At 55.2% G+C, this 25,991-nt stretch overlaps 1 protein-coding gene across 1 annotated transcript in view; it reads left to right on the plus strand.

The window, feature by feature from the left end:
• The window catches only part of LOC139010127 (cytoplasmic dynein 1 heavy chain 1-like), a 64,895-nt gene that overhangs the window by 34,101 nt on the left and 4,803 nt on the right, over positions 1-25,991 (plus strand). The window contains exons 31-68 of the mRNA XM_070414216.1: positions 105-288; positions 493-705; positions 2,018-2,256; positions 2,403-2,559; positions 4,111-4,338; positions 4,788-5,018; positions 5,148-5,288; positions 5,503-5,736; positions 5,816-6,022; positions 6,098-6,219; positions 6,908-7,073; positions 8,198-8,361; positions 11,365-11,494; positions 14,042-14,175; positions 14,620-14,734; positions 14,829-14,990; positions 15,075-15,289; positions 15,386-15,590; positions 16,601-16,774; positions 16,873-16,992; positions 17,201-17,321; positions 18,325-18,520; positions 18,915-19,032; positions 19,121-19,336; positions 19,862-20,074; positions 20,177-20,304; positions 22,309-22,462; positions 22,923-23,069; positions 23,161-23,311; positions 23,445-23,698; positions 23,787-23,921; positions 24,008-24,102; positions 24,212-24,386; positions 24,557-24,632; positions 25,172-25,332; positions 25,423-25,534; positions 25,629-25,689; positions 25,774-25,897. Coding sequence (XP_070270317.1) covers positions 105-288; positions 493-705; positions 2,018-2,256; positions 2,403-2,559; positions 4,111-4,338; positions 4,788-5,018; positions 5,148-5,288; positions 5,503-5,736; positions 5,816-6,022; positions 6,098-6,219; positions 6,908-7,073; positions 8,198-8,361; positions 11,365-11,494; positions 14,042-14,175; positions 14,620-14,734; positions 14,829-14,990; positions 15,075-15,289; positions 15,386-15,590; positions 16,601-16,774; positions 16,873-16,992; positions 17,201-17,321; positions 18,325-18,520; positions 18,915-19,032; positions 19,121-19,336; positions 19,862-20,074; positions 20,177-20,304; positions 22,309-22,462; positions 22,923-23,069; positions 23,161-23,311; positions 23,445-23,698; positions 23,787-23,921; positions 24,008-24,102; positions 24,212-24,386; positions 24,557-24,632; positions 25,172-25,332; positions 25,423-25,534; positions 25,629-25,689; positions 25,774-25,897 — 6,178 coding nt within the window. The remainder of the gene's footprint in view (positions 1-104; positions 289-492; positions 706-2,017; positions 2,257-2,402; positions 2,560-4,110; positions 4,339-4,787; positions 5,019-5,147; positions 5,289-5,502; positions 5,737-5,815; positions 6,023-6,097; positions 6,220-6,907; positions 7,074-8,197; positions 8,362-11,364; positions 11,495-14,041; positions 14,176-14,619; positions 14,735-14,828; positions 14,991-15,074; positions 15,290-15,385; positions 15,591-16,600; positions 16,775-16,872; positions 16,993-17,200; positions 17,322-18,324; positions 18,521-18,914; positions 19,033-19,120; positions 19,337-19,861; positions 20,075-20,176; positions 20,305-22,308; positions 22,463-22,922; positions 23,070-23,160; positions 23,312-23,444; positions 23,699-23,786; positions 23,922-24,007; positions 24,103-24,211; positions 24,387-24,556; positions 24,633-25,171; positions 25,333-25,422; positions 25,535-25,628; positions 25,690-25,773; positions 25,898-25,991) is intronic.

The raw sequence follows: 25,991 nt of genomic DNA on the forward strand, positions 1-25,991 counted from the left end.
AGTTTACCTCCAATTACGGTGCATCTTGAATAGTATTCTCACGTTTCCTGACTCGGCACTTGTTACGTAAGTGCACGGTTTTTAGAAGACGCTTTCTTTTCTAGGCTGTGTGATGAGCAGCTCTCTTCTCAGAGCCATTATGACTTTGGGCTTCGAGCTTTGAAGAGTGTGCTGGTGAGTGCAGGTAACGTGAAGAGAGAGAGGATTCAGAAGATAAAGAGGGAGAAGGAAGAACGAGGCGAAGTAGTGGATGAAGGAGAGATTGCAGAAAATCTACCTGAACAGGAGGTTTGTCCACATGTCCTCTCAGCCACTGAAACCTTGGGCACTGGTTAAACTTTCCTTCCACATTGAACCACATGGGAGCGCTCGGTGCGATCACTGCAGGGGCGGTGGGGCGGGGGAGGCGGGTGGCGACGTTCACAGGGTGCGTGGCTGTGAGGGGCTCAGCCAGATGTGCAGTGCAACATGCTCGCCCCTTCTCCCACGCAGATTCTGATCCAGAGCGTCTGTGAGACGATGGTGCCAAAGCTGGTGGCCGAAGACATCCCGCTGCTCTTCAGTCTCCTGTCGGACGTGTTCCCTGGCGTCCAGTACCACCGCGGGGAGATGACCGCACTGCGGGAGGAGCTGAAGAAAGTGTGTCAGGAGATGTATCTGACGTATGGAGACGGGGAAGAAGTTGGCGGAATGTGGGTTGAAAAGGTACCTGGGGTTGTTCTGTTGGTGGGGTGGCTGCAGCCATGACAACTGCGGGACGCCGCACACGAGGACATTAGAGCTGTCAAAGGCCAGGCCTGCTGGTTTATGGCTTGTCCCCACGCCTGTGTGGACGTTTTTCCTTTGGCTTTTTTTTTTTTAGATTTATGTTTATTGATTTTGAGAGAGAGAGAGAGAACAATGATTACCTTCCTCCTGCATGTCTGGGCCTGACAGGGACTGAGCTGCAACCCAGGCACATTAGGACTGAGCCTTTCGGTTTACGGGACCAGGCCCAACCCACTGAGCCACACCCACCAGGACTGTACTTTTTTCTTAACTTAAATGTAGAGAGAGCAAAACTTACCTGAGAATTTTACTTACGTGAGATAGTTCATTCTCTGAAAATGCTGGCTAAGGGCATGATTTACAACAGAAAATGTTTACGCCAATGAGAGTTTTATTTACAAGACAGCGTAAGTCTCTAACCAACTCATGGCTGACATACTGCATTGGCCTCTTCCCTTCCTCTGGGAGGCTCACATGAGGAAAAGTACGCATGCGCCTGAGCGCACTGTCTGCATTGAACACCCGTGGGCTCCCCTCCTGGGGGGTGGGGGGGCTTTGGTGTCTGTCAGGCAACTGGGTCAGCGTCTCCCATTCCACTGGCTCCCACCTTCCTGACTCACCAAAGGGCTCTCCACAGTGTAGTCACAACCCTTGTGAAAGTTTTGCAGGTGTGGCCTGTGTGACGTATCTCTGGTTAAAAAGTTACAGTGCTGCCCTAGCTGGTTTGGCTCAGTGGATAGAGCGTTGGCCTGTGGACTGAAGGGTCCTGGGTTCGATTCCAGTCAAGGGCACATGCCAGGTTGCAGGCTTGATCCCCAGTAGGGGGCTTGCAAGAGGCAGCCGATCAATGATTCTCTCTCATTGATGTTTCTATCTCTTTCTCCCTCTTCCTTTCTCGGAATTCAATTAAAAAAATATTTTTAAAAAAAGAAAAAAGTTTCAGTGTTGCCCTGGCCAGGTGGCTCAGATGGTTGGAGCATCATCTCGTAAAACAAAAGGTTGTTGGTTCCATTCCCGGTCGGGGCACAGGGAGGCAACCCATTGATGTCTGTCTGTCTGTCTCTCTCTCTCTCTCATCTCCCCCCTCCCCCCTCTGAAAAAATATCCTCTGGTGAGGATTAAAAAAAAGAAAGTTCTAGTACGTGCCTTTAAGAAGCCACACCGAACATTTCTTGCTGTTGACACGGGAAGTGGCTGGAGAAGCTCGCTCCTCTCTCTGGAAGGTCACGTGCTGTGTGTCTGCCCGCAGGTCCTCCAGCTCTACCAGATCACCCAGATCAACCACGGCCTGATGATGGTGGGGCCCTCGGGGAGCGGGAAGAGCATGGCCTGGCGCGTTCTTCTCAAGGCTTTGGAGAGACTCGAGGGAGTGGAAGGCGTGGCCCACATCATCGACCCCAAAGCCATCAGCAAAGACCACCTGTACGGGACCCTGGACCCCAACACCAGGGAATGGACCGATGGGCTGTTCACACATGTCCTGAGAAAGTAAGTCGCTCGGTCAGTGAGTCCCAGTGGGACCTGGCGCTCTGCAGCCCAAGTCTGAGCCTAGTTGCACAGTCGGCTGAGAAACCATCACAGGGCGAGCATGTAAAAGCTAACCCCAGTGAGTCCCAGCTGTGACCCTCCCACAGGATCATCGACAACGTGCGGGGCGAGCTGCAGAAGCGCCAGTGGGTCATCTTCGACGGCGACGTGGACCCGGAGTGGGTGGAGAACCTGAACTCGGTGCTGGATGACAACAAGCTCCTGACTCTGCCCAACGGCGAGCGCCTCAGCCTCCCGCCCAATGTAGGCACTTCCTCCGTCCCATCCCGTCCCAACCGCAGACCGAGTGCCCGCAGAGCCCGGCCCTGGAGACGCTTCCGGGGGGAGCAGCTGGTTGTGCAGATACCTCTCAGTCAGCCTGCACGCTGGGTATTCACGCCCAGGGCTAGTGAGAAGCGTCTCACAGGGCTTACACGTAACTCTCCACGATCTGAATATTTAGCACATTCAGCTCGTCCTACAACCCCGTGAGTGGAGTTGGAGGTAGGGTTACTGTATGTGAGAAGGTGGCACCTGAGGGATTCAGATAGCAACGCTGTCATGGCCGTCCCTGGAGGTGAGCATTGGATCGGGCCCTGAACACACCGCCTGCAGACGTGGAAACCTGGGCAGGCCTGGCGGGGGTTCACGTTCATTCTTGACCCAGCGTTTTTGGAGCCATCGTGTGCGGCCCGTTCTAGATGCTGAGTGTGCAGGAATAAAGAGCATGGACAGAACCCTTGTAGTCCTGGGGCTCACAGTCGCTGGGAAGACAGATGGGCAGGAGAAGAGGCGATGGTGTGAGCAGAAAGGATGCTGGGAGAGGGCGGGCGGTGTTGGTGGCAGGTGGAGGCTGCCCTGTTGGCTGGGGCAGCCAAAGTGTCACTGGGAAGGTGGGTCTTAGTAAGGATGGAGGGGTGAGAGGAGCCTTCTGGGCATTCTGGGTGAAGGGACAGATGGCAGGAGACGTGGCAGGTGCTGCTGTGTGCGAGGGAAGCAAGGGGCAGCAGCTGGCGTGGAAGAACGAGGGGAGAAGGCAGTGAGATCACAGAGGACATGGGCCTCTGGGTCCTTGTGAGGACTGAGCCTGCCCGCCGGGTGAGCTGGAAGCATGGGAGAGTCTGGACAGTGTCACTGTTGTTGCCAAAGACCCCTCTGGCTGCTGGTTGGAGGACAGGCTGGGAGCAAGGGGACCTTTAGAGGCTGCCTGGTACCAGGCAGAGCCGTGGGGGTGGGTCGGAAGCGAAGGTGTAGGGAGTGGCCGATGGACCACCAGAGGCGGGTGTGAGAAAGGAGGAGCGGAGCATGACCGAGGTGCTTGGCCGCAGCAGCTGTGCCCACTCAGACGCGTGTCTGGATTTGACTAGTCGGGTGTTTTCTCAGAGCGCATTGTCCAGTAGAGTCTGTGGTCGGAGAGGGCTTGCTCTCCCAGAGGCAGGTGAGCACCGAGGGCGGTGCTCTGGAGTCTGGGCATCTGGTTTGATCTCGGCCTCACCATCTGGTGGCTGTGGGACCTGGGAAAGCCCCAGCCCATCTGTAACGTGGAGACGCTGTGCGCCTGCCCCGGGCACTGGTGAGGGCCGAGCGGGTTCCAGCCGGGAGCATGGGCCACGATGAGCAGGGGTGCTCACTGCTGGCGTCCCCTTCCCGGAGCCGTGGCTTCTCCAAGGGCCCATTGATATTTTTTCTTTTTAACTAAGTGCAGAAAAATTGGATAGAAATCACTCTTTCAGGGCATACATAGGAAAGAGAACTTTAACATCCAGGTTTCTACCAAACCTGCATCGTTCAACCTGCTTGGTGTTTTCCCTCCAGGTGCGAATCATGTTTGAAGTGCAGGACCTGAAGTACGCCACCCTGGCCACGGTGTCGCGCTGCGGCATGGTCTGGTTCAGCGAGGACGTGCTCAGCACAGACATGATCTTCAACAACTTCCTGGCCCGGCTGCGCAGCATCCCCCTGGACGAAGGGGAGGACGAGGCCCAGCGCCGGCGCAAGGGCAAGGAGGACGAGGGGGAGGAGGCTGCGTCCCCGATGCTGCAGGTAGGCACCACGAGCTCGGGTCCGAGGGTTGTGTCCTTCCCCCCGTCCCATGCACATACATGCGTGCGCGCGTACACACACACTGCGGAAGCCAGGCAGGCACTCTCTTGAGGTTTGTGTTACACCTGCCCCTGAGGAAGCCCAGCCACTGCAGCTGCCAAAGCTAAGGCACGCGGGAGAGCGTGTAGAGCCCTCTGCTTCCTTCCCACATAGACTGATGGACGTCTGCCCTTTCACGTTGCTGGAGGGAACCAGTGTTCCCAGAAAACATGATTTTTGAGAACCATCAGGATGAAGGGATGAGGATTGGTCATTTGAGCTCATCCTTCATTTTTTAATCCAAAATATACTCTCCCGAGATCAAGTGACCTGCCCAGGCCTAGATTAGAAGTGCTTGAAAGTTCCCAGGCTCTTGAAATGAGTTACGCGGCATTTCCTTCCTCTCGCAGATCCAAAGGGACGCGGCAACCATCATGCAGCCGTACTTCACGTCCAACGGCCTGGTCACCAAGGCCCTGGAGCACGCCTTCAAGCTGGAGCACATCATGGACCTGACCCGCCTGCGCTGCCTGGGCTCCCTCTTCTCCATGCTGCACCAGGCCTGCCGCAACGTGGCCCAGTACAACGCCAACCACCCCGACTTCCCCATGCAGATTGAGCAGCTGGAGCGCTACATCCAGGTCAGGGCAACTGCGTGCCCTGCGTGTGCTCTGAGCGTCCAGGAGCCACTCTCAGGGTTAATGTTGCATTGACGTCTGCTTTGTTGTTGTGGGAACTTGATGGAAAACAAGTTGCTTCTCTTTCCACAGCGGTATCTGGTTTATGCCATTCTCTGGTCCTTGTCTGGGGACAGTCGGCTGAAAATGAGGGCAGAGCTGGGCGAGTACATCAGAAGGATCACGACCGTGCCCCTGCCCGCTGCACCCAACATCCCCATCATTGATTACGAGGTCAGTGGTCCGAGGCGCAGCCTCCCCCTTTGGTGCAGCCTCGCTGTGGACTCGGACTCCCCTCTCCACTTCTAGAAGCAGCTTCTCCTCTTTGATTCATGCTGTACAAGGAGCACAGACTAGCTTGAAAGTTCTGATTTGTGTGAAACTGAGCGTGTCTTGTGAGGAGGCACAGGGGCCCCGGGGTGACTGTTCCCCCCGTCTCTCTGGGTAGGTGTCCATCAGTGGAGAGTGGTCGCCGTGGCAGGCCAAGGTGCCTCAGATTGAAGTGGAGACCCACAAGGTGGCGGCCCCAGACGTCGTCGTGCCGACCCTGGACACGGTCCGCCACGAAGCCCTCCTGTACACCTGGCTGGCCGAGCACAAGCCACTGGTCTTGTGTGGCCCCCCCGGGTCCGGCAAAACCATGACGCTCTTCAGTGCCCTGCGGGCCCTGCCCGACATGGAGGTAACGCGGCGGGAGGTGGGCAGGAGGCTGTCGTGGTTGGGTCGGCCCTCTGATACTGATGGTGTCGTCCTGTCTGCAGGTGGTGGGTCTGAACTTCTCGAGCGCCACTACTCCAGAGCTGCTGCTGAAGACCTTCGACCACTACTGCGAGTACCGGCGCACGCCCAACGGCGTCGTCCTGGCTCCCGTCCAGCTGGGCAAGTGGCTGGTGCTGTTCTGTGATGAGATCAACTTGCCAGACATGGACAAGTACGGGACGCAGAGGGTCATTTCCTTCATCAGACAGGTTTGTTTACGCCCGCGGCCCTGCTCCCCGGGTTCGCACGTATGCTCCTAACGTGTCCCCTCCTGCTTCCCTCAGATGGTGGAACATGGAGGCTTCTACCGAACCTCAGATCAAACCTGGGTGAAGCTGGAGAGGATCCAGTTTGTCGGGGCTTGCAATCCGCCCACGGATCCTGGGAGAAAGCCTCTCTCTCACAGGTAATGCCAGCTCTGCTGACCTCACTGGCCTGACACACGAATTCCAGGGTGGCTTTATAGGCGGCACAACAAACATCTGGTTTAACTGTAAAAAGGTAACAAAAGGCTGACATCCTGGGGCCCCTCCTGGGCTCCTGCACTGCTGTGCGCTGGGAAGCACTGGCGGTGGAAGCATCCACTCCTCGGGCAGCAGTGATCTGCCCAGACTGTCTGCAGGGCCAGGAAGAGGCTGAAATGAGCCTGCGCTGTTTTGTTTTGTGTGTTTTTTTAATATATTTTACTGATTTTTTACAGAGAGGAAGGGAGAGGGATTGAGAGTCAGAAACATCGATGAGAGAGAAACATCGATCAGCTGCCTCCTGCACACTCCCTACTGGGGATGTGCCCACAACCCGGGCATGTGCCCTTGGCTGGAGTCAAACCTGGGACCCTTCAGTCCACAGGCCAACGCTCTATCCACTGAGCCAAACCGGTTAGAGCAAGCCTGCGCTGTTTTAATTCTTTCTCAAGTGCCTTGCATCTACTGTTAGGTGTCAGGCTCAGACCTGAGCTGTTTGGTGTGATCTCAGGTGACTGGCGTGAAGCCTGTGTAGGTGGGTTAGGGAGCAGGTTGGGGTCCCGCCCAGGACGGGCGCCGCGCTGGGGCACCACTCCTCACCGGGAGTCTGAGCCCGCTGTTTTTGCACAGATTCTTGCGTCACGTGCCTGTGGTGTACGTGGATTACCCGGGACCTGCCTCGCTGACGCAGATCTACGGCACCTTCAACCGGGCCATGCTGCGGCTCATCCCGTCTCTGCGCACGTATGCGGAGCCGCTCACCGCCGCCATGGTGGAGTTCTACACCATGTCTCAGGTACGCGGGCTTCCCCACCCCTCTGGTCATGGGAGGGCTCTGCCAGGAGACAGCTTTATTCCAACCCCTCGTTTAGCCAAGAGCCTTTCTCCAGAGTCTGCCACCCAGCGTTCCCCTGTGCAGGTCATGACTGCCGAGGTTTCTGTGCTGCTTCTTGCCCTGCACTGTTTCCCTATGAGGCTGGGGCTGTGAGCAGAGCCTGTCTGATCGGGCCGCAGTGTCTCTAGGGGCACCTGCTGTCTCACCCGGCTGGACTCTCACCCCACCTGCAAGGCCTCTGCCTTTCCTCGTTAGCATCTTTTTTTTTTTTTTTTAAATATATTTTATTGATTTTTTACAGAGAGGAAGGGAGAGAGATAGAGAGTTAGAAACATCGATGAGAGAGAAACATCGATCAGCTGCCTCCTGCACATCTCCTACTGGGGATGTGCCCGCAACCCAGGTACATGCCCTTGACCGGAATCGAACCTGAGACCTTTCAGTCCGCAAGCCGACGCTCTATCCACTGAGCCAAACCGGTTTCGGCCCTCGTTAGCATCTTAATGTTTAGTAGAAGCGTCCCTTTGCCACTGGGTGAGCCCAGTGGTTCTCCCCGGCATCCCTGGGGCAGCCTGCCTGCCTGCCTGCCTTTCCCAGGGCCGAGAACGCCCGCTTCCGTGCCCGGCCATCGTCCATCTTGCTCCAGGCCTTTGGGAGCGCTGCCGGGCAGGTTGCAACAACTTCCCCAGTTTTTAAAATTGTTTTTTATTTTGTATAATTGTAGTTTTTTCCTACAGAATTATTGTTGTCATCATTGTAAGTCTTTTTCTTTGTTTCAATTGTGGTTTTAATGAAATCATGCCTAGAAAGGCTCAACTTAGGAATTTCATTAAAAAAATATTTTTAGAGGAATATTTTGTAGGGGTTTTTTTTTTTTTTTTTTCCCAACATAAAATGAGCAACTTGGATCTAACTTAGTTCTGGACAGTTGTCCAGTTGCTCCAACACTATTTAATCCATCCTTAAGTGTTCTGGGGCTAGGTTCTTTATTTTTAATGTAAGAATGTTATACAGCATTTGACCTTTCGACCACTTTTCATGTCTTAAGATACTCACATGTAACTTCATTTTCCCGGTTCCCGCAGGAGAGGTTCACCCAGGACACACAGCCCCACTACATCTACTCACCCCGAGAGATGACGAGGTGGGTGCGGGGCATCTTCGAGGCCCTGCGGCCGCTGGAGACTCTGCCTGTGGAAGGGCTCATCAGAATCTGGGCCCATGAAGCCCTGCGCCTCTTCCAAGACAGGTAAGTCCACAGACCCGGGCAGTGCCGTCCCCCCACTTTGAGTCCCTCTGAGTGGGGTTCAGTGAGGCTTTCCCGCCCCGTGAGCCAAGCTGAGCTCTGAGCTGGGAATGGAAGGAACGGAGGTGGCCAGGGCAGCCTTGTGTCTGGGATTCATCATGCCCACCCCTGACAGACGGGTGGCAGCGCACTGTGGCCGCCCACCCTGGTCACCTGTGACCTTGGGGAGGCATCTCACCCTCTGTCCAGTGGGCACCACACAAGGTAGTTACCTGTGATGTCCTGTCCAAGCGCAGAGTTCACCGGTGAGTTAAATGCCTTCTAACACGATGTGGCGTGTGGCCTCCACAGCCACCCCCTTCCTTGTCCCCCGTCTTGGTTCTCATCAAGGGGTTGCAGCTGCGTCTGAGGCATTGGATTTCTCTCTCACTGTTGGCCACTTGTATCCGCTGTTGTCTTGTAAGCTTCGTGTTTTCCTTGTTACTTCGGGAAGGGAATTGCTGATGACTGTGGGGATCAGTATCCATCACAGCCGGTGTGGTCCAAGTCAGACCAAGTGTCACAGTAAAAAGTTGAGTCTTTTTCTCATTTAAGGAATCTTGAAAGTTATTGACCTTGTAAAATCAGGACCTTTTTCTTGCCTTCTTTATAATTTCGTACAACCTTTGTTTTACAATAAATTCCTAATGTTTGTGTCAGTTTTTTCTTCTTACAGTTTTAATTTTATGTATTTCAACACTGCAATTTTTCACAGAATATTAGGCTCATTTTAGGTTAGTGAGAAAAAGTTAAATTTGTGTTGCCTTAACTAAACGTTTAGTAAACAATAGATCTTAACTGACTTGGTATTTAATACAGCACCAAGTTTCCTATTGCATGTCATTTGGGGAAACGTGCCCGTGAGCCAGATCTCACAGTGGACAGGGAGGGCTCAGAGCGGATGCACGCAGGGCCAGGCCCTCGCCCTCCCAGGTGGCCATCTGCAGCAGGACCAGGTGAGCTCATCTGGCCACTGCTAATCTCAGCTGCTGGGAGTCGCTGGCAGCTAGTTAGCAGTTACTCCCCTGGGAAGGCCCGGCCAATAGCTGCTTCCAGACTGGCAGACTGAGAAAGAAGCGTTTGGCAGTTACTCCTGGAGACCAGTGTCCTGCCCCCAGGCAGCTGTTCTCATCCCGGCTTGTTGGGGTCTTAGTGCTGCCGTATAGACCCATCGTTTTCAGGCCAGGCTGCATGGCATCTCTGGATCCCACGGACTGCCTTACTGAGAGCCTGGAGCGAGGTGCGTGAGGCAGGGCCGGGGAAGCAGCACATGAGCCCTGGCAGCTCTGTGGTTTAAAAATGCAGTCTTTTCGTTGTTATGTGAGCTACCTTCACTCCCCCCCCCCCTTTTTTTTTAATGTGTTTGTATTGATTTCAGAGAGGAAGGGAGAGGGAGAGATAGAAACATCAATGATGAGAGAGAATCATTGATCGGCTGCCTCCTGCACGCCCCCTGGAATTGAACCCGGGACCCTTCAGTCCATAGGCTGACAGACATTCTATCCACTGAGCCACACCAGCCAGGGCTTGCTCTCCCTTTTTTAACTTAAAAAATGAATTTTGAGCACTAGCCGGTTTGGCTCAGTGGATAGAGTGCTGGCCTGCGGGTTGAAGGGTTTGATTACAGTCAAGGGCACATGCCCAGGTTGCGGACTCGATCCCCAATAGGGAGTGTGTAGGAGGCAGCCTGTCAGTTTTTCTCTCTCATCATTGATGTTTCTATTTCTCTCTCCCTCTCCCTTCCTCTCTGAAATCAGTAAAAATATTTTTGTTAAATATATTTTATTGATTTTTTACAGAGAGGAAAGGAGAGGGATAGAGAGTTAGAAACATCCATGAGAGAGAAACATCGATCAGCTGCCTCCTGCACACTCCCTACTGGGGATGTGCCCGCAACCAAGGTACATGCCCTTGACCAGAATCGAACCTGGGACCCTTCAGTCCGCAGGCCGATTGCTCTATCCACTGAGCCAAACAGGTTTGGGCAGTAAAAATATTTTTTAAATGAATTTTGAGCTGTAGTGCAATTTTCACAGCTTTCCCAAAATACCAGAGAAAGGTTTTGCTTAGATTTGAATGTAGGCATAGCCACCATGCATCTCAGTTCTGATGGACTGCAGTAACTCCATGACATGCCTGCTCAGTGTAGTCACCTCCCAAGGTCCCCTCCCAGTTGTAGGGACAGGCACAGCTCACCTGCTTGCTGTTTTCTTCACGAGCCTGCACCTCCAGAGCTGCACACTGCGGTTCCCATCTGTCCTCAGCACCTGCGCTCAGAGCACTGTTCAAAAAGCCGAGGCCCTGGACCACGGTCTCTTCTTAAACCACGTGGTTAAGCCTTTCTAAGGGAGTTGTTTTCAGTGTAGTGCCATAGGTCTCAGGGTTTTATGTTTAACTAGAGGCCCGGTGCATGAATTCATGCATAGGTGGGGTCCGGCTGGCTGGGGGAAGGAGCCATGGGCTGTTGGCAGGCTGGCCTGGTCCCCTGGTAGAACTCCCGGTCGAGGGGACAATTTGCATACTGGCCTTTTATTATATGGGATGTTAAAACTTTGGATTGCTTAAGCATCTTGAGTTCAGATTCTCAGGTTTTTCCATTTGTAGAAAATGAAAATTTCTGATAAAGACTGATCTCAGCCCTTGGAGTCACCCTTAACACTTGGAGTGCGGGTGAATTTTCCGCCAAAATATAAGATGGCTCTGTCTTTTGGTTTTGTTCCATCCACCAAAAGGGTGGATTACAAACAAATATTTGGTAATACGCAGTTACAATCGGCCCGAGTTTACACGTTTCCCGCACTCCACCGCAAATCTATATGAACCAAGTTAAAGACGGCTCCCGCGGAGTACGTGCAATTCACGCGAGCCGACTTAACTCGTTTCCTGCACTCCAAGTGTTAACACACAACCTGGTGTTCCCCTCCCACCCCCATTGACCTCCGGACTCACACGCTGCTCTCCCGGCAGGCTTGTGGAGGACGAGGAGCGGCGCTGGACCGACGAGAACATCGACATGGTGGCTCTGAAGCACTTCCCCAACATCGACAAGGAGAGAGCCATGAGCCGGCCCATCCTGTACAGCAACTGGCTGTCCAAGGTGACCAGGCCCTGCAGTCAGCCCTGCTCCCTCCTCTGTGACCCCTGACCCCTCCTCTGTGACCTGGCCCTGCAGTTAGCCCTGCTCCCACCTCCTGTCAGTCAGCCATGCCCTCTCTGCATTCCTGTCGGTTAGAATGATCCTCTGACCAAAAAACGTGTCTGTCTGGAAGTGCGCTGTCAATGAAGGTGGTTACGCGCGTGACGGTGACTGCGTCTCTGCAGCCGCTGATAACATAGGGGTTTGGGGTAGAGTCCCCGGAGTGGGGCTGGACGGCTGTTTCTTATCTCCGTGCAATGGCTGCTCCAGCAGCAGATGTGGCTCCAGCGTGTTTGCAGGGAAAGCCTCTGCTTCCCCTTCGCTCTTTCCTCATTTGTGTGAACGTTTCATACACTAAGATCCTCCACAGAGGTCACGTTTCCAGCACAGCCGCGAGCCGTCCTTTTCTCTGAAGAGGAGGTGGGGCGCTTTAGTGAGTTGTCCTCTTGCTGTGCACGTCATTTGGTAGCAGCTGATTCGGGGGCGTGTCAGGGCCACAGTCTAAAAGGGCGAGACAGGGACGTGGCCCATCGCGAGAGGTCCTGGCGTCGGGTCTCCAGGCTCGCGGGCCTCCTGGGCGTCAGGAAGGGCTTGCCAGGCAGAGGGCCTGACGGGAGCAAAGGCAGCGGGCAGGTGTGTTCATTGTGCTGGAGCAAGCCTGTCAGACTCCACGGCTAACACAGGCCAAACAAGGGTTAAGTGTATGTGGCCGCAAAAAAACAAAAGCTTCCATTTTCATGGAAACGTAGGTTTATTTCGATAGAGACATGCTGAACACAAAGGGCTGAGGTAAATGAGTCATCATTAACATAAAATAATAGGACATTTTAATAAAAAGTAATGTTTTTTCTTAAACATTAACTTATCAGACACTGAATAACTGCACAAATTAATAAGCGTAACACAAATAAGCCTATGTTTTTGTTCTCCAAAAGCGAAATATTTCCTGTTGTGCACACCAAACAAGTCAGTCCAAGACTAATGACATGGCAATTGGCTGCTTAAATATTCGCTGCTAGTATTAGTGGAGAGAAATGGTGCGCCTGTGCATAAGGCGCGTAAGGGAAATGAATGCAACGTGATTATAGTTATCAGTCATTAGCAAACATTGTAGTTCGTTATTAACAATTATGTATAACAGGATATTGTAAGAATTAAGCTAACGAAATTTTTGTTAAAATGTTTCTTTTTTTTAAATTGTTTTATTGCTTAAAGTATTACAAAGAGTATTACATATGTCTCCTTTCCCCGCCCCCGCCCCCCCCCCCCCCCCCCGCCCTTGACAATCCTCTGGCCTCCCCTACCCCCCAGTGTCTTATGTCCATTGGTTATGCTTATATGCATGCATACAAGTCCTTCGGTTGATCTCTTACCCCCCCACTCCTGCCCCCCAACCCTCCCCGGCCTTCCTGCTGTAGTTTGACAGTGTAAACGTTTCTTACATACCGTTATATTGGCTGGGGAGTTTGACATGCTTGTGCTAGAATCTGCAGTTTACTTCCAGACTCGAGATGCTAATCCTTCAGTTAGAGGCAGTAGCTCCTCCCAGTGGCTTGTCTTTTCACTCTTTGGTGGTTTTTGAGAAACAAATGATTTTTCTTGGTTTTAAATATATTTTTATTGATTTTAGAGAGGAAGGGAGAAAGGTAGAAACAGCAATAATGAGAATCATTGATCAGTTGCTTCTTGCATGCCCCCTACTCGGGATTGAGCCACAACCCAGGCATGTGCCCTGACCGGGAATTGAACCAGGACCTCCTGGTTCATAGGTCGAAGTCCAACCACTGTGCCACAACTGGCCGGGCGAAACAAATGTTCTTAAAGAAATACTATTGAAATTCGTAATTCATCAGTAGTTTTGTTTGTGTATGGAGTGAGCTATGGACGCATTTTCTTTCCCATGAACATCCACGGTCCCAGCACCGTTTGTTGAATGACCTCTACTCTGCAGTGTCACTATCAAAATGAACTTCTGTGTGCACGGGTCTGTTTCAGAGCTCCGTCCTGTCCACTGATCGGTTTGTCGCTTCCTGTGTGCAAACCACATCCTCCTGATGACAGTGATAAGTCTGTCTGATCTAGGGCCTCACCCCTGGCTCTTCTGTAGGGAGGTCCTGACCTTTGGGCCTCTCCTCTCCAAATGACATTTAGAATTGGTTTGTCAGGCTGCAGCAGAACTGCCACCCACTGCTGTGGGCTGGGATCCCATTGATTGTCTGTGGGTGGGAGTGGCCTGTGCACGGTCGGTGCTTTTTCTGCAGGACCACGGTTCTCTCCACGTACATAGGTCTCCCTCGTGTCTTCAGGGAGTCGGCCTTCTCTGCAGATTCTCCGTGTTTCCAGATCTAGTCCCAGTTACCTTGTGTTTTTCTTGGCTGTGTTGTAAATGACATCTTTTACTGCATTTTTAACAGAGGGTCATTCAATAATGTGGAAATATAATTGACTTTGGTATAATAACTAAGATCATTTCTTCTTAGTAATTTGGGTCTTATCTTTCTTCTCCAGGATTACATCCCAGTAGACCAAGAAGAGTTAAGAGATTACGTCAAAGCGAGGCTGAAAGTCTTCTATGAAGAAGAGCTTGACGTTCCTCTGGTCCTGTTTAACGAAGTGCTGGACCACGTGCTCAGGATCGACCGGTGGGCTTCTTGTTATCACAGCTCCCCACTCACCTGAGCTGCTCTGGGCGGGGCGGGGGTGGGGGTGGTACAGGGACCGGTGCTCTTCTCCCGACTGACCCTCCCAAGTCCCACCTCAGCCCGGCCAAGGGACCCCCCCTTCTTTATGAGTCCCGCTTTTCTGACCCCCACTTGCCTGCTAAGCAGACCTCCGTCAGCTCCTCCTAGTCCTGCGCCCCTGTGCTGACAGCCCTTTCCACCTCCCAGACCTGTCTCCCTCGTGCCATCGGATCTTTTCATCGCACTGGACCTGGCAAATGAAAATGTTAAATTGTTATTTAACAAATTCAAGTTAAAACACGTTAGAAATGTTGTAGACTGAATCCTAGAAAAGTGCAGAACACGAGTATCAAAAGGAAAATGCAGCATAAAGCCTTAAATGTATTCTTTCCGGTACCGTTTCAGAATATTCCGCCAGCCTCAAGGCCACTTGCTTCTGATTGGGGTCAGTGGAGCGGGAAAAACCACCCTGTCCCGATTCGTGGCCTGGATGAACGGTTTGAGTGTGTACCAGATCAAGGTGGGTCTCCGTAGGCTCTTCATCCAGCAGTGGGTTCTGGTTCCTGCTCGGAGCTCCTGGGGTGAGAGGGCTTAACCTGCCGCTGCCCCCGCAGGTCCACAGGAAGTACACGGGGGAAGACTTTGACGAAGACCTTCGGACAGTGCTGAGACGTTCTGGCTGCAAAAATGAAAAGATAGCATTTATAATGGACGAGTCCAACGTGTTGGATTCTGGATTCCTGGAGCGAATGAATACACTTCTGGCCAATGGAGAGGTGATGCAGTGGCCTGTTGCCCTGGTGGCTGTTCCGTGGTGGCGTCACCAGGACCCGTCGGGCATGGTGCTGTTTATCTCGTAGGTCCCTGGTCTGTTCGAAGGCGATGAGTATGCCACCTTGATGACCCAGTGCAAAGAGGGGGCCCAGAAGGAGGGCCTGATGCTGGACTCACACGAGGAGCTGTACAAGTGGTTCACCAGCCAGGTCATCCGCAACCTCCACGTCGTCTTCACCATGAACCCGTCCTCCGAGGGGCTCAAGGACCGCGCGGCCACATCCCCGGCTCTTTTCAACAGGTACATGGTCTGCGCTCAGCTCTGGGTCAGCACGTAGATTTCCCTCCGGGGCAAACCCTGCCTTGGCCGCCGTCTGAGACTCGGGCCTTCCCGCAGGTGTGTGTTGAACTGGTTTGGGGACTGGTCCACGGAAGCGCTCTATCAAGTTGGCAAAGAATTCACCAGCAAGATGGACCTGGAGAAGCCGAATTACATTGTGCCCGACTACATGCCGGTCGTGTATGACAAACTGCCGCAGCCACCGTCACACCGGGAGGCCATCGTGAACAGCTGTGTGTTTGTCCACCAGACTCTTCACCAGGTGGGTCACAGAGCGGGGCCCTGTGGTGCTTCACGGTCGCCCCTGGGCCGTCACCTGCAACAGAGATACCCTGCTCTTCTCTTTCCTGGCCTCTGTCGACATCTCCTTGTCACCGCCCTTTCCTGCCCCCGATTCTCCCTACAGTGTTCTCTCCTGTGCTCACTGACGCCTGTGTCCGGGCCTGTGCTCTCCTCACCCAGGGATCCGCACACTGTTTCTGTAAAGGGCCAGACAGTAAACGTCTCAGGCTTTGCGAGCAGACAGGGCTCTGGCTCTGCCGTGTAGCACAGGAGCCCCGCAGTCCCATGTAGACGGATGGGCGTGCTGTGCCGCCCGCTTCCTGCACAGGAACGTGCGGGGGCAGGCTTGCCTGGGCCTGGCTGCTGACCTTGCTCCTGACTCTGGTAGAAGCGTCCAGTCCGCTTCCACCTGAAAAGCCTGTAAAAACTACTCTGAGCTTGTGGGGGTTCTGGCGGCCAGTGCCCTGCGCCCTCCACACCCCCATCACACCTGCGGGCACCTCCATGGCTTCCAGAAGGCCGTCCAGCCCTGGCTTCCTGCTGGCCGCAGGTCCCGCCGCTGTGCGCCACACGCCCCCTCTGGCAGAGGGCAGCATGGTGACGGGGAGCCTGCGCTGCCTTGCCCGGGGCCGGCTCTCATGGTAGTGTCCACAGAAACAAGCAGCGGCGGCAGAGGAGGCGTAGCGAACTGTAGCAATCCCGTTCGTAGTTCCACAGCGACCACACCATCACCCTCCCCAGGGAGTGCGTCTGGGGGTGTCAGATCCCCTTCCTGTCTTAGAGGAGCTTGAGGAGAAAGCTGAGGTTTCAGGGGCTTTCAAGACCTCGCAGGAGGCTGAGCTAAGGCCCCAGCTCAAGTGTTGTGGCCCCTGAGGGCTGGGTACCTGCCACGTGTCACACTGTGGCCAACAGGCAAAACAGGAGGGGTTTTTGAGGTTAAATCGCAGAGAACGTCCTGAAGAGTGAAAGTTTAACTTTATTTTCTAAAAGGCTAATGCTCGGCTCGCCAAGCGGGGTGGCAGGACGATGGCCATCACGCCCCGCCACTATCTGGACTTCATCAACCACTACGCCAACCTGTTCCACGAGAAGCGCAGCGAGCTGGAGGAGCAGCAGATGCACCTGAACGTCGGGCTCAGGAAGATCAAGGAGACCGTGGACCAGGTACTCGCCGCACAGCCATGTTACACGGTGCACGGCAGTGAGGGCCTCTGAGTGGTTATCCACGGTCCTCCCTCCCTGGCGTGGATTTTGTGTTTCAGGTAGAAGAGCTGCGTCGTGACTTGAGGATAAAGAGCCAAGAGCTGGAGGTGAAGAATGCGGCCGCCAATGACAAGCTGAAGAAGATGGTGAAGGACCAGCAAGAGGCCGAAAAGAAAAAGGTGAGTTTTCATTTCAGGATCTGCAGGCCTCGTGAGCCGGGCGTTTTCAGTCTCTGAGGAGGGTGGGGACTGCGGACTGAGGTGGCTTTTGGGGTTTAACAGGTTAATGGGGTGGGGGGGCTTGGGGTAGGGTGAGGAGTGCGGCTCTAGGAGCCACTTGGCAGGTTACCCATCCGTAGTCCAGCGCTGAGCCGGCCTCCCCTTTCAGGTCATGAGCCAGGAAATCCAGGAGCAGCTGCACAAGCAGCAGGAGGTCATCGCAGACAAGCAGATGAGCGTCAAGGAAGACCTGGACAAGGTGGAGCCCGCCGTCATCGAGGCCCAGAACGGTAAGGGCTGTCTTTGGCCCTTAAAGCAACGTTCCCGTCCAGCTAGGCTGCTTCCACCTTAGCAAAGCCCTTCTCATGAGGAAACTGACAAAACAAGCTTCGTGCTGATACAAATTTTCTAAAAATCTGGTGATTACTTAAATAGGCCATTTGTAATTCTGGCTTGAATTTCAGCAAGAAATACTCCGAAGTGTGCAGTGTTGCCCTCTGGTGGTCATGTCTGAGAGTGCTCTGGTCGTGGCCGGTGCCTACTGATTTTTAAGTGGTGACCACAGTGCTTCCCATTCCTTCCCCCCTGGCTGGCGCCCTGTGGACCGTGGCTGCAGGGGCCTGACCTGCTTGGTTGGCAGTCTACACGGTATTAGGAGTGGCCTCACCCCTGTGCCCCTGCCTGCTCGCTAACGTTGAACTTGTTTCCGGTAACTCGTTATGTCGTCTCCACATCACACCACAAGATAAACTAACAGGCATCATCCAGACTATACATTTTTACTCATAGTTGGACGTAGGCGAGAATTTAGTTCTCATCTGCTGAGTAATCGCTTAAAAAGTGTTTTAAGTCAAGTTCAGGCTGGAAAACTGCCTTTCAGCTTGTGGAAGGCGCTGGCCATTTCTTAGGCCTGTTGGGTCCATGTCTTCACGCAGCAAGTCAGGCAGCCTCTAGACTGGCCGGTCGAAAGCCTCTTTGTTTAAACTGTAGGAAATGCAGTTACATTATGTGTAAAAACATTTTTTAAATAGTTCCGGATCCTTCCTGAGGCAGTCTTAAAGGTGACAGCCTGCTTTTCATAGTGTTGCAGTTTGTGCTCGTTCAGTAAGCTCTCCACGACTGTTTAAAAGACCGGCTGCTGAAGCTGTTCCGGGGTTTAAGGACAGAAACTCAGCTGTTCCTGAGCCGTTGTCCTGTTCCGATCGGAGTCAAAGTGTCTGGCTGTGGTGTGCTCCCTTCTCACTGCCATGCTCTCTTCTCCCCCCAAACCTCTTCCGCCTCCACCGCGCTCAGCTGTGAAGTCCATCAAGAAGCAGCACCTGGTGGAGGTGCGGTCCATGGCCAACCCCCCTGCCGCCGTGAAGCTGGCGCTCGAGTCCATCTGCCTGCTGCTGGGCGAGAGCACCACGGACTGGAAGCAGATCCGCTCCATCATCATGCGGGAGAACTTCATCCCCACCATCGTGAACTTCTCTGCCGAGGAGATCAGGTGAGCGGGGCGGGGGCGGCGGGGACTGCAGGTGTCATGGTGGTTGCTCTGGTGCAAGTTGTGTTGGTCACAGAGATGCCTTTCCAGGCCACTTCCCCCCCGAGGAGTCAGGTTTTTCCCACGTTCCTGCCGGGCTTTTCTGGTCCCTTCACCCCTGCGAGCCAAGCCCGGGCTGCAGAGCTGGTCCCAGCCTGTCTCCTGTCAGGGAGGCGAGAGGCCGAAGGTCAGAGTCCTCAGCAGCTGCGTCCACTGTCACTTAGAACGAGGGTCAGAGTGGCCAGTCCTCCGTGGTCACTGGGCAGCAGATGGGAACTGGCCATCCCCTTTGAATTTCCTGCAAGCTCTGCTTCACTTTGCCTGGCACGTACTTAGAAACACGCCTCCTCTGTTGCAGTGATGCCATAAGGGAGAAGATGAAGAAAAACTACATGTCCAACCCGAGCTACAACTATGAAATTGTGAACCGGGCTTCCCTGGCCTGCGGGCCGATGGTGAAGTGGGCCATCGCACAGGTAAGGAGCCCAGGAACCCAGGAGCTCCCGTGCGCAGTGACCTCCTGTGCAGTCGCTTGTGAGTAAGAGTTCTGTCCGCCCTCCTCAGCTCAACTACGCAGACATGCTGAAGCGTGTGGAGCCTCTGCGCAACGAGCTGCAGAAGCTGGAGGACGACGCCAAGGACAACCAGCAGAAGGCCAACGAGGTGGAGCAGATGATCCGGGACCTGGAGGCCAGCATCGCCCGCTACAAGGAGGAGTACGCGGTGCTGATCTCCGAGGCCCAGGCCATCAAAGCAGACCTGGCCGCCGTTGAGGCGAAAGTAAGTCCTTGGGGACCCGAGACCTTTCTGCCCACCCCCGGATTCTGTCTCGGCGTCAACACCCATGACACATGCTGTACGCACCACCTTTGTCTCGGCGAGTTAGCGCTGTCATGGCTGAGAGGGTGCTGGGACTCTTGAGTGGCATATAGGTAGATGCCCCTGGGCGGGCTAAAACCAGTGCACCCCTCCCCACCCCCAGCTCCAAACCTGTTTGTTCTCCCGTCACCAAGGGCCTCCTTGTCAGGGCCTCCCATCCACTGTGTCCCCATCATTGCTCACACCCGCCCTCTGAGTCCTCAGAATACTCTAATCTCTGCCCCTGCATCTTCCCTACAGGCCAGCCCTTTCCTACTGTTCCTTCCACTGTCCTTCCTGCCCCGTCTCTGCTCAGGCACAGGCTAATATGCCGTCTACTTCGGGCTGTGACCTGGAGCCTGCTTGTATTCCCAGCCCGCCCCCAAGCCTGCACACTGTGGGGAACGCGTGCGCTTCCCTGTGTAGACCCTGCTGCTTGTCCTCTAGGTAAACCGGAGCACTGCCCTTCTGAAGAGTCTGTCTGCTGAACGCGAACGATGGGAAAAAACAAGCGAGACCTTCAAAAACCAGATGTCAACCATCGCTGGGGACTGTCTCCTGTCGGCGGCGTTCATTGCTTACGCGGGTTACTTCGACCAGCAGATGCGGCAGAACCTGTTCACCACGTGGTCCCACCACCTGCAGCAGGCCAATATCCAGGTACAGCCCCGGGAGCTTCCTGGGGGGCGAGCCTGACCGGGTCCAGGAAACGGGCCCCGCCCAGCAGCGTGCAGCGAGGAGGCTAACCGCCCTGCCCCTCAGTTCCGCACAGACATCGCCAGGACGGAGTACCTTTCCAATGCTGACGAGCGCCTCCGCTGGCAGGCCAGCTCCTTACCTGCCGACGACCTGTGCACAGAAAACGCCATCATGCTCAAACGCTTCAACAGGTATGCGGGCTGCCAGGCCGTGTGCAGGCCCCATTTCCAACCCCCCTCCTCGTGGGCAGGCCGTGCTGACCGGTCTGTGCTCCCCTCCGATGGCGGGGGCACGTCCTTCTGCTCGGTCTCGGCGTCTGACTCGCTCTGCAGTGACTGTGTCTGCTCTAACCTGATGAAACTGAATGGCCGGGTTGTGTGCCGGGTGGACATTGAACAGACCAGATGCTCTTGAAATGTTGGGACTGAAAATACTCAGCTTGCAGTAGTGTCACAGGAGAAATGGCTGCCAGAGTGAGACATGGACCGTGGCTCCACGCAGGTGGGCTAGACCCTGCCGGTCACAGAGCCCTCGGGTCAGATGTGACGGCACCAGCTCTCAGGCTCGGCCCTCTACGGCTGCTCTCACACCCAGTGTCCTTGCTGTTTTCTTTAAAAGTTTTTAAAATTGGTTTTTAGTGAGAGAGGAGGAGAGAGAGAAACATCCATGTGAGAGAACTAAACATCTATCGCATCTGCAACCCGGACATGTACCCTAACCGGGAATCAACTGGCAACCTTCTGTTGTACGGAACACCGCCCAACCGAGCCACACCGGCCCAGGTTGTTTTTTTTAAAACCTTATCCTCAGGTTTATTTTTAACCTCATGTGGATGTGTTAGGACCTGTGAGCCCTTGCTGTGTGCCATTGGTCCAGGGACACAGACGATGAGACTCGGCCAGTGTTGTTGGCGTTCAGGAGCAAACCCTCAGGTCCCATGAGCATCTCGAGATGTTGCCCCGTCTGTGGTGTGTGGAGCTGGATCCGCTCATGGAAAGCACACACACTTCTAGGTGTTGATTCGATAGCTGGCACGTGGGGCCAGAGTGCGCCAGCGGAAGGTGGGGTGCCGCGGGTGCCCTTGTTAGGCCTGTGCACGGGGAGGCCGGGGGTCTTTGCCAGCCCGCTGTCCACAGAGCCGTGCATGCACCAAGGGGGTGAGGGCAGGTGCTGAGCAGGGGGGTGCGCTTCCCCTCAGACACACGTATATAAACGCCTAATCTTCACACAGACCAACCAGAAATTGGGGGCTACAGGAGGATTCTCACTTTTGTAGCTTCTGAACTTTATAGAAGCATGTGTGTGTATATTACATTTTGAACTTTGTTTTTTTTTGTGTGTGTTTTTAAATATATTTTTATTGATTTTTTACAGAGAGGAAGGGAGAGAGATAGAGATTTAGAAACATCGATGAGAGAGAAACATTGATCAGCTGCCTCCTGCACATCTCCCACTGGGGATGTGCCCGCAACCCAGGTACATGCCCTTGACCGGAATCGAACCTGGGACCTTTCAGTCCGCAGGCCAACGCTCTATCCACTGAGCCAAACCGGTTTCGGCTTGAACTTTGTTTTTTTTTTTTTTTTTTTTTTTTTTTATTTTATTTTTTTATTTTTTTTTTTTTTTTTTTTTTAAATAATTTTTATTTCTTAAAGTATTACAAAGAGTATTACATATGTCTCCTTTTTCCCCCCCATGACATTCCCCCGGCCCCTACCCCCCGCCCCCCCCCCCCGCCCCGTGTCTTGTGTCCATTGGTTAATCTTATATGCATGCATATAAGTCCTTCAGTTGGTCTCTTAATCCCCCCCCCCCCCAACCCTCCCCAGGCTCCCCATTGTAGTTTAACATTCTGTTGAACTTTGTTTTAATTGGCTGTGTGACCCTGAACAGATTTTAGCCTTTTCGTTCCTCCTTTATAAAAACAGGTGTGAGAACATGCCTCATGGGATTATGGCTGACAGGTGCAGCCGTAGCACAGAACAGTCATTCTGGCCGTGTGCTCGGCCGAGAGAGGGTGTAACTGCAGCCCTGCTCAGCCTCTCTGTTCGGTCACCATTGTCATCAGTATCTGGAAACCACACCTGAGCGGCAGTAGCCCTCCGCCTGCCTTGTCTGGCTCAGCCCCCCGCTCCCCCCGCCATGTTCTTGCCTTCCTGTTGCCTTCCCCGACGGCTCCTCCACCTCGTCCTCAGGTACCCGCTGATCATCGACCCCTCGGGACAGGCCACGGAGTTCATCATGAACGAGTACAAGGACCGCAAGATCACGCGGACCAGCTTCCTGGACGACGCCTTCAGGAAGAACCTGGAGAGCGCGCTGCGGTTCGGGAACCCACTGCTGGTCCAGGTCTGTGGCCTCTGAGCTCTTCACATCCTGCTTCTGAGAGTGAAGTCCTGTTAGGAGATCTTTCACAGAAAGTCCATGTGAAAGACACCTGACTGACTGGTACAAAGGGGCAGATTGTGAGCTTTGTGAGCCTTCCTGTGGCAGAGCAGGAAAAGCTTAGAGAGTGTCCTGTTAGAAAACAGACCCAACAAAAGCAGGGCTTGCACGTAGATGCCCCTTAGCTGGTCCCATCCCCTGGCAGTGACGGAGATGCCCGGCCGTCGTGGGCACGTCTGGCTAATGTGACTAAGGGACGGAGTGTTTTTAAAGCAGCCGCTGCGGCTCTGGCTCCGTGTTGCCGGTGCCGGTCTGAACGGCGGGTGCGCTGGGAAGGTGTGCTCACCGGAGCGGGACGTCTGTCGAGGCACCCTCACCTGGTGCACACAGTGCTCACCCCGGCCGTCTCCACGTGTATCTGCAGGACGTGGAAAGCTACGACCCGGTGTTGAATCCGGTGCTGAACCGCGAGGTGCGGCGCACGGGAGGGAGAGTGCTGATCACCCTCGGGGACCAGGACATTGACCTGTCTCCCTCCTTCGTCATCTTCCTGTCCACCCGCGACCCAACCGTAAGGAGCGAGGCCCTTCCCGTAGGCACATGGCATAGTGGGGTTGAGGCTGACGCATCAAAGCCGACGGTCCCGTTACCCCTTCCGGCAGGTGGAGTTCCCTCCAGACCTCTGCTCCCGGGTCACCTTCGTCAACTTCACCGTCACCCGCAGCAGCTTACAAAGCCAGTGTCTCAATGAGGTGCTCAAAGCAGAAAGACCTGACGTGGACGAGAAACGCTCCGACCTTCTTAAGCTCCAAGGTACGTTCCTGGGTGGGGCTGGGGGTACGGAGGCTGGGCTTCGAGGGGCCGATGTTTCCGCGTGCGCCAGGCTCTCGGAGCGCGTCCCTTAGCCAGGGAGCGCTGCCGCAGACCCCGCTGTCGGTTGTTCCAGGGGAGTTCCAGCTCCGCCTGCGGCAGCTGGAGAAGTCCCTGCTGCAGGCGCTCAACGAGGTGAAGGGGCGCATCCTGGACGACGACACCATCATCACGACACTGGAGAACCTCAAGCGGGAGGCCGCCGAGGTGACGCGCAAGGTTGAGGAGACGGACATCGTGATGCAGGAGGTGGAGACGGTGTCCCAGCAGTACCTGCCGCTGTCCACCGCCTGCAGCAGCATCTACTTCACCATGGAGTCCCTGAAGCAGGTGCCCGCGCGGCAGGGGTAGTGGCCGCGGCCGGGTGAGGGCACGCGGTGCCGGGTGGGTGCTGACGGCCCTGTCGCCTCCTCGGCAGATACACTTCCTGTACCAGTACTCGCTGCAGTTCTTCCTGGACATCTACCACAACGTCCTGTACGAGAACCCCAACCTGAAGGGCATCACGGACCACACGCAGCGCCTCTCCATCATCACCAAGGACCTCTTCCAGGTGCGGCCCCTTGCTGTCGGGCGGGGTGGGGCGGGGCGGGCAGCGGGGCTCCTCGGAGCAGCAGCATTTCCTGCTTTCGCCCCCAGGTGGCGTTCAACCGGGTGGCCAGGGGCATGCTGCACCAGGACCACATCACCTTCGCCATGCTGCTGGCCAGGATCAAGCTGAAGGGCACCCTCGGGTAAGGCGGCGCCGGCCCACTCCATCCTGGGCGGGCACTGTCCTGTCAGTCATGCGGCTCTCAGTGACAGGGGCGTCTAAGACACCTACTTGCCCACCACCCTTTGCAGGGAGCCCACCTACGATGCAGAGTTCCAGCACTTCCTGCGAGGGAAGGAGATCGTGCTGACGGCCGGCTCCACACCCACCATCCAGGGCCTGACTGTGGAGCAGGCGGAAGCCGTCGTGAGGCTGAGCTGCCTCCCTGCGTTCAGAGACCTGATCGCCAAGGTTCAGGCCGACGAGGTGGGTGCTGACGTTCCTCTCCCCGGGAAACGCACCAGGAGTGTGTGTGGTGCACACCAGAGCCACCTGCTTGTGCGCCTGTGGTACCAGGGCCGCCTGTGGTACCAGGGCCGCCTGTGCCCACGAGCATGGGCTCTGCTCGCGGTGACGCTCCCACTGTGTCTCCACAGCAATTTGGCATCTGGCTGGACAGCAGCTCCCCCGAGCAGACGGTGCCCTACCTCTGGAGTGAAGAGAGCCCTGCAAGTGAGCCCCGTCATCCCCTCCTGGGCTTCGCAGCCACTGGTTCCTGAGAGCAGTGTCTGTGCTGAAGCTTTAGGAGTCGGCTTAGCAGTGGGAGAGCAACGCTTGCTCATGCCTGTCCCCTCTCGTGCTTCAGCACCCAACGAGAAATGATAGGAAGGCCCTTGCCCAGCATGGAGGAGAGATGGGCTGTTACTGTGTGTGTGGCCAGCCAGGCCCCTAGAGGCATGGGGAGGGCTGGTGATGACTGCCCTGCTCTGTAGACGGAGGACTCGGGGTTCTATCTACACAGTGAGCGGGTACAGTGGGTCATTTAAAATTCTAAGTGCCCAGTGCCCGTGAAGGTGTCCTCGTGTGTCCAGGGGCTCGCTGAGGACCAGGATGGGACAGTTCTCCCGGGCAGAGAGGACCAGAGGCAGTGTCGTGACTTCTGAGGGGTCGAGTGTTTGCTGATTAGAGAATCCTCCTGAGAAAGGCCAGGCTGGGGGTCAGCTCAGTCAGTGCTGTCACCAACTCCCACCCTTCGCACGGCCTCGTTTCAGCGCCCATCGGGCAAGCCATCCACCGCCTGCTCCTGATCCAGGCTTTCCGCCCCGACCGCCTGCTGGCCATGGCCCACGTGTTTGTCTCCACGAACCTCGGGGAGTCCTTCATGTCGATCATGGAGCAGCCGCTTGACCTGACGCACATCGTGGACACGGAGGTGGGCCTCATCGCAGGGTTCTCCTCGCTCCGCACGGGGCCACGCTGTCCGCTGGACGCCCGAGCTGAATCCCGACTTCTTCATCTGCAGGTAAAGCCGAACACGCCTGTCCTCATGTGCTCCGTGCCTGGTTATGATGCCAGCGGGCACGTGGAAGACCTGGCAGCTGAGCAGAACACACAGATCACATCCATCGCGATCGGTAAGGGGGCGTGGGCGGGGGCCTGGTCACGTTCTGGGTGGAAGCCCTGAGCTCCCGCCTGCGGCCTGCGTGCTGACTCAGCTTCTGGCCCCAGGCTCAGCAGAAGGCTTCAACCAAGCGGACAAGGCCATCAACACGGCGGTGAAGTCGGGCAGGTAGGCCTGCTGTACTTGCTCAGGACGCCTGGCTCCCAGGGGCCGACAGGAAACTGAGCGTGGCGGCTCTCGCTCTGCCTGCAGGTGGGTGATGCTGAAGAACGTGCACCTGGCCCCGGGGTGGCTGATGCAGCTCGAGAAGAAGCTGCACTCCCTGCAGCCGCACGCCTGCTTCCGGCTCTTCCTCACCATGGAGATCAACCCCAAGGTGGGCACCAGGGGAGACTGGCGGACATCCTGCCCAGGGGGGTGTGGGCACCTGAGCCACAGCGCCCAGCACACAGAGCGGTGACAGGCCCCTC

Source organism: Myotis yumanensis, unplaced genomic scaffold (assembly GCF_028538775.1).
Source record: "Myotis yumanensis isolate MYYU_CA2020_CCGP unplaced genomic scaffold, mMyoYum1.0.hap1 SCAF_1, whole genome shotgun sequence".
Lineage (NCBI taxonomy): Eukaryota > Metazoa > Chordata > Mammalia > Chiroptera > Vespertilionidae > Myotis > Myotis yumanensis.